The 7,500-nt window shown below is 35.5% G+C and overlaps 1 protein-coding gene across 1 annotated transcript in view; it reads right to left on the reverse strand.

Moving 5' to 3' along the window:
- Positions 1-7,500, reverse strand: part of LOC119574013 — a 29,437-nt gene that overhangs the window by 15,995 nt on the left and 5,942 nt on the right. Inside the window, exons 2-3 of the mRNA XM_037921109.1 lie at positions 7,391-7,432; positions 731-831 (exon numbers count right to left, since the gene is read on the reverse strand). Coding sequence (XP_037777037.1) covers positions 731-831; positions 7,391-7,432 — 143 coding nt within the window. The remainder of the gene's footprint in view (positions 1-730; positions 832-7,390; positions 7,433-7,500) is intronic.

Here is a 7,500-nt window from a genome sequence, read left to right on the forward strand (position 1 = left end):
GGGTTCATTCTGGCCTTTGACTTGTAACTTGGCTTGTGGCTGATGACATCCAGGGCAATTTTCCATTGCTGTAAAGTAGTGCCCTACCACTTTGTTGTTACAGACACACTAATTCTTTATTCATGCTTATTGTATCTTTTCTAAATTTACAAATCTCTGTATTTTGGTCAAATGAAGGAAATTACAGGGAAAGAAAAAAAAAAAAGAGGATTGGAGGAAGAGGGGAGAGAAAAGAGGGAAGAAGAGAGGGGGGAGAAAAAGGGAAAGCAAGCCAGAAAGAGACTAGGGAGACTAGGGGGACTAGGGAAGCTGGGAAAGGGAGGAAGGGACGGAGAGGGTAGCAAGAATGTAGCAGGGGTGGTTACAAGATTACAAACACAAAAGGTTTCTCCTCATATGTCTTGTCTAGCAGGCATGAAACTTCCTTGTAAGGACAGACTCTACATGATATGTATCAAATACTTGATATTAAATATAAAATCCTTCAAGGATAAACAGATAAGAAAGGGAAATAATTCTGTGACATATGAAACAGTGAAATAAAGAAAAAAGAAGGAAGGAAGAGAGGAGAGGGGAGTAGGGTAAGAGAGAGGGAGGGAAGGTGCCTGTGTGTTTGCATGTGTACGCTTGCGAATGCATATTTGTATGTGAACATTTGTGTGCCTGTTGTTTACTTGTTTGCATTCAATACAAGTAAAAAAAAAAAAAAAACATTAAAGTGCTTTCTTACCTGACAAAATGCTCAACATGCTGCATACTTTCTTCATAATTCTTTCCTCCAACTTCCTGGCAGTGGAGCGCAATGAACTGTGGCTCATGGTCCTCAACAGTCTATGGAATAAAAATCACAACATAAGTATATACATATCTTAATAATGAAGATGCTTAATCTGATAATCCCAGAAGGGAAAAAGAGATAATACCAAATCAACAGACGATCAGATAATAAATCCTTGATAAGATTGCAAACTTAATATAATCTCTTTTAGTGGACACGAAATCAATGATATATCAGGGAACAATCCTAAATAAGCAAGATGGTACTCTCATGGATTATTTAATTAACAAACTGATATGATTAACATGCTTGTAACTATATTGTAAATAATGAATTTCTCCATACTAACATCATTCTACATATTGTTTCTTCCACATTCTCTTATACATTATACCTCTTTCTATTATTGGGGGAAAAAAAAATGTACTTCAATAGTCTTAATGGAATATTTGCATGAATAGCTAGAGAGAGAGAGAGAGAGAGAGAGGAGAGAGAGGAGAGAGAGAGGAGAGAGAGAGGAGAGAGAGAGGAGAGAGAGAGAGAGAGAGAGAGGAGAGAGAGAGGAGAGAGAGAGGAGAGAGAGAGAGAGAGAGAGAGAGAGAGAGAGAGAGAGGGAGAGAGAAGAGAGAGAGAAGAGAGAGAGAAGATGGAGTTAGTGTGTGCCATAAGGAAATACATCACATATATCCATCAGTAGAAATTACCATCATCTTCAACCCATTCTAGCTACCACGTGTGCATGATTATGGGAGTACACATATCTTTTCATTTTAAAGAGTTGCAAACTTTTTTTCTTATCATTTTTGTAATTTTGCTTAAACATTAACCCACTGGATCAGGGTGCCTTGCTGCCCGCCCATGGCCAAAAATGCAGGCATTAGGCTGACTTGAATGGAAACTCCTGAGTGTGTGGCTTGTAGGTCTGGCTCACATGAACACTTGTGTGCAGTGTCAAGACTCCTTGCTTTCTCTTTGCAATATCATTATCCGTTTTTCTGCTTATTATTATCATCATTATTTATTTATTTTCCTTTTTTTTGGCTATTTTCCAAGACCTATATACACTGTTTTCCTTGCATATATTTCATATCTTATTGCAATAACAATAAGTAACATTTTGTTATTTGTTATTTTAAAATATTTTGTAAAATTCAATTCTCTGTGATATACTCTGCCCTGCCAGTCACGGTAGGCAGGAACAGAATCCTGAGCATGGACATAGTGTCCTGTGCTCTACCATCCATGACTCATGGATGGTATACTACCAATGGAAATAATACATGAGCCCATTCCTAAGTGCCTCCAATTAACCATCCTCCAAGAACTTTGTGCACTCATGGTGAGTTATTCCCATCACCCCAACCTACAGCCCAAATTCTCAGGATGGCAAGTTCCCCTCACTCCAACCCTCTGCCAAATTTTTCATTACTGTACATTCACATCACCCACCCCTCAGCCAAATTTTTTTTCATAACGCTTCTACTTAAGAGTTCCTTGACCAGCAACCCACAGGAACTGCTACCTTCCACCTTCATCTGAAGGACTTAGCATCCTGTATTCTCGATGTGAATCTCTGCCAGAGGTTCAAGGTCATCAACCCTCGCCTCTCTGACTTTTATGATTTACCCAAAATGCATAAGCCTCTGGAACCCACCCAATTGTGTCCTGGCTTGACATTAAGCTCCCCATTGAGGATCCTTGTCTCCCTCTGCCCAGCAACATCTTCCTCTGGCTGATTTCTCTGTGTGTGGAGTCTAATTCCTTTTGATTTGAGAGGTGCTTCTACTCACAGACATTTAGTGTTGTCATGGTTCTCCCCAGTACTGTTTATGGAGTACTTTGAGTCCAAGCTTCTCCCTTCCATCTCCCTTTGTCCTTCGGTTTGGCTGAGGTATGTCAATGATGTCTTTACTCTCTGACCTCATGACTCAATCCTGTTCTTAAATTTTCTCTTAGAGCTGAACTCTCTGCCTTCCTTCCTCCATTTCAAAGTGAAATGGGAGGTTGACAACAAACTCCCTTTCCTGAACACAGAATACTCTGCTGACCACTTCTTTGTATACAGGAAGCCTATGCACAGTGGAATGTAGGTGTTGCCATCTTGCTATTACTCTGTGTCCTCCTAGTATAAGGATGGAGAAATTAATTTCCTACATTTTTATTCTTAAAACTGGGCCACCCTCATCATGTTCTTGATGTTGCATTATCTAGGGCACGGTGTACCTTCTACCATGACTCCTCTCCTAAAGAAACTCCTCACCTGCCCATCTCAGCCTGCTCTACATTGAGGAGATCTACTCTCTCCATCAACCCCTTCACCCTCTTAACTGCAGGTTTATCTTTTGACAAGTAAACACTCTCTGCTGCAACATGGTTTACACCAATCCTCCCTCTGTCTCAAAGGTGGGCACCTATACTGTTTCTTGCACTTCCTGTGATAAGCTGTACTTTGGTGAAACAGTGCCAGTCTCAAAATAAATACTCTGTATCCAGGGGAAACAACTACCTTTAGTGGAGCACAGGCCATCAACTGTACAAATAGTCTGTCCCACAGCCTGGTGGAATCCATGATCAAGCTGCTGCATTAATTTCAGCTTCAACAGTGTTTTTTCTGATGCTGACAATCTCTCTTATGCCTGCCTGCCTCCCTTTGCACGGACCGCCTAATTCTCTGACCTGGCGTGACCTTCGTTTGCTTACATTCACCTGCCATATAATATATATAATATATGCATATATATAGTAGAGTAGATATATTAATATATAGATAGATAGATATATATATATAGACTTTTTATATAAATATATATATATATAGATATATATATATATATGATATGATATAATTATATATAGATAGTTATGAGTAATATGGATATATATATATAAATAGATATATGTCCATATATAATATTATATATATATAATATATATATAATATATATATATATATATAATTATATTATATATAATATATTATATAGATATAATATATATATATATATAGATATATATAGTATATATAGATATAAGATATAGATATAGATATAATATATAAGATATATATATATATATATATATATATATATATATATTTATATATATTTTATTAGATATAGATATATATATATATATAATATATATATTATTATATATATATATATATATATATATATTTATATATATTTATATATACACACACACACACACGGCAGGATTAAGCCCTTTAGAAGCCATAAGCACTTAAGACTTTGGTGTCCCATACATAAACATAAACCACACAAAATTTTATGCATCGAAATTAAACAAAATTTAACAGTAAAAACGAAAATGTTTATATTTGTATACTTTCACTTATATTTGAAAAGTTTCCTCCTGCTATTTTTAACTGCAAAGTCTTTGACGAGATCCTCAAAACTGATCTTACGTGACACATCTGTCTCTATACTTAATAGAGCATTCAGCTGAACAATTTGTGACCATTAATGTTAAAAAATATACAGAAGTCAATGTCTACATTTGGAAAGGCACACTCATGTTATCTTCTAGAAGTATTTTATAAAGTTCAGCATGACTGAATCTTGTTTTTATATTTTTTGTTTCACTAAATTTATGGCACACATATGAACGAAACTGCTAAGGCTCTGCTGAGAAATTACTGTTGAAATCCTTTAGGTAAGCACCAATAAGCTTTTGACAGCACTCAGAATACTTTTCAGTGTTAACAGAAAAAGTGACATTAAGTGGTAGTGATACATCACATAAAAAAGAAAATCTCTCTGCTATTTCTCTATATATCAAACACTCTATATACCTACCTACCTAGTTGTAATAAAGGGTAGGTAGGTAGGTGTCACCATGGTGCCTACACTCCAAGCACGATTAGAAATGATATTCAAAAATACAATCAATAAAACCATGGATTTTAACAGGAAACAGAAGTGAAGAAATTGTTTATTTTATCACAGCAAAACATAAATCATTAGAGATTTAGACAGAGACTAGACCGGAGACCAGTGGCAAGTCAGAGTCATGAGATTGGAAATCCAATTCCAATCCAACAGTAGGTACTATCAAATATTATAGTTATGTAATGTGCTCACAATGAATACCTACATACTGAAATATTTATACATATGACCATTATATCAATTAAACTTTAACGGACAGTGCTTTCCAATCTTGCGAAGAGTAAACTTTTCTATTGATGACCGATTCAGCTTCCCCCTAAATTAACTTGTTTTCAATGAAATATTAGCAAAAATCACTCACTGAAATAGTTGACCTAGCTGGCAGATTTGATTTTTCCAGTGCAAACCTCCAATTCAGCTTCCTGAAGTTAAGTACGTAGGTACATACAGCATTCATTACAATATGCTGTGCTACCTAGATGGAATCTGAATATTTTAATTTAGGTACTTTTCATATTAATGATATCTAATTGGGTATTTGGTGCACCCTTCCCTTCTTTATGCTCCTAAGCATGTGTTTATTTTGCTTAATGGTTAATCCATCCCTGCACACACACACACACACACACACACACACACACACACACACACACACACACACACACAACACACACATACATACACATATATAATATATATATAATATAAATATATATAGTATATATTGAATTAGTATATATATAATAAACTATAAATATAACAAAATAAATATATATATATATATAATATATAATATATATAGAATAGAGTAGTATGAGTAGAGAGAGTATATAATAATATATATAATAATATATAGATATAGATAATGATATAGAAAGATATACATATAGATATATATAATATAAAATAAGAGAGAAGAAAGTAAGATAGAATGAAAGAGAAGAGAAGGAGAGAGAGAGAGAGAGAGAGAAGAGAGAGAGAGAAGAGAGAGAGAGACGCCCGCGTGCGCAGAGAGAGAGGAGAGAGAGGAGAGGAGAGAGAGGGAGAGGAGGAGGGAAGAGGGAGGGAGAGGAAGAGAGAGGGAGGGAGGGAGAGAGAGAGAGGGAGGGAGGGAGAGAGAGATGTTAGAGAGAGAGAGAGAGAGAGAGATATAGATAGAGAAGAGAGAGAGAGAGAGAGAGGAGAGAGGAGAGAGAAGGAAGAGGAGGAAGAGAGAGAGAGAGAGAGAGAGAGGAGAGAGAAAGAGAAGAGATGAGAGAGAGGAGAAAGAGAGAAGGGAGAGGAGAGAGGGGAGGGAGAGAGGAGGAGGAGGGAGAGGAGGGAGAGGAGAGAGAGAGAGAGAGAGAGAGAAGAGAGAGAGAGAGAGAGAGAGAGAGAAGACGAGAGAGAGAGAGAGAGTAAGGAAGATAAAGGAAGAATGGAAGAGAAAGAAAGAAAGAAAAAGAAGGAAAGAGAAAGAAAGAGGGAGAGAGAGAAAGAGAAAGAGAAAGAGAGAGAAAGAGTGATTGTATTTTATACATGCACACGCACACACACACACACACACACACACACACACACACACACACACACACACCACACACACACACACAAATATATATATATATATATATATATATATATATATATATATATATATATATATATATATATATAAACACTGACACACACACAATCACAGACCAGATACACAATATGAAATTTTATACAGAACTATCACTTGGGAAATGATGATAATAAAATAATCAAACTTCCTACATTCAGGAAAAGTAAGACACTAATCTAGGCCTAACTATACAAAAGTGCTCTCTCACACACATATGATGTCTATTTAATTGACTCCCAATTTGTAGCTCTACTAATATACTTGCACAAGAAAGAAAGAAATGACTGGCAAATTGGTCTCTGTTTCTCTTCCATAGCTATTTAGAAAATAATGACCCATTTTCATTCCCCACATGCTAACTCACACAACTTTCTTACTCTTTTCATTTCTGAATGCAAATGTGTATTCCTTAGTTATGGAAAAGCTAGATGTCTTGTAGTCTTGTGTGTTTCCTCTACTAATACCATGTTATTACTTCTACTTATGAAGCATTATTTTTGTTACAACAGTTCATATATTGCACTTTCAAGAGAAAATCCATTTTGATTGCTCTCCTTACACTAGAAGGTAAGTATCAAAGTACAGTCAACAGAAAATCAAATGAAAGAGTCATAACATACTGTATTCATCTGCTGCACCCAAACAAGAATGGGTTAGAGTGCCATCTGTCATGAGGCACAGGTGACAGACTGACAAAATACTCTGATTAACAGTACTAAAAATGATGTTTTATTTTATGTAAATGTTGCATGAAGTTGCCTCATGCATAATACTTTATGTAGCTGGTATTGCTAATGCTAGCTCTGTCTAAGACATAAGTTCTAACAATCCCTTATTTCTTCAGTTATTTACTTCCTAATCAACCAATATGTTAGTATATATACACATACATTTGTTCAGATGTAAACAGACAAATCAGTACCTCTATTTCTTATCTTACTGATAACATGCATGAGTAAAAAAAATATGTATAATCTATTTAACCAGTGATAACAGTAACTAAAAACAGTAAAATCTTATGAAAAAAAATACAGAATCAAAACTACAAACCCAAAGTGCAAATGAAATCAAGTTATGAAATAACATCTGACTTACCTTTAAAAATTCTGTGATCCATGGTTTCAGCATGGTGTCAGGCTGAAAGCAAACAAAAACAAAAGGAATGCATGAATGTCACATTAACTAGTGTACAGATGTAAAAAATA

The sequence above is a fragment of the Penaeus monodon genome, chromosome 6 (genome assembly GCF_015228065.2).
Source record: "Penaeus monodon isolate SGIC_2016 chromosome 6, NSTDA_Pmon_1, whole genome shotgun sequence".
NCBI lineage: Eukaryota > Metazoa > Arthropoda > Malacostraca > Decapoda > Penaeidae > Penaeus > Penaeus monodon.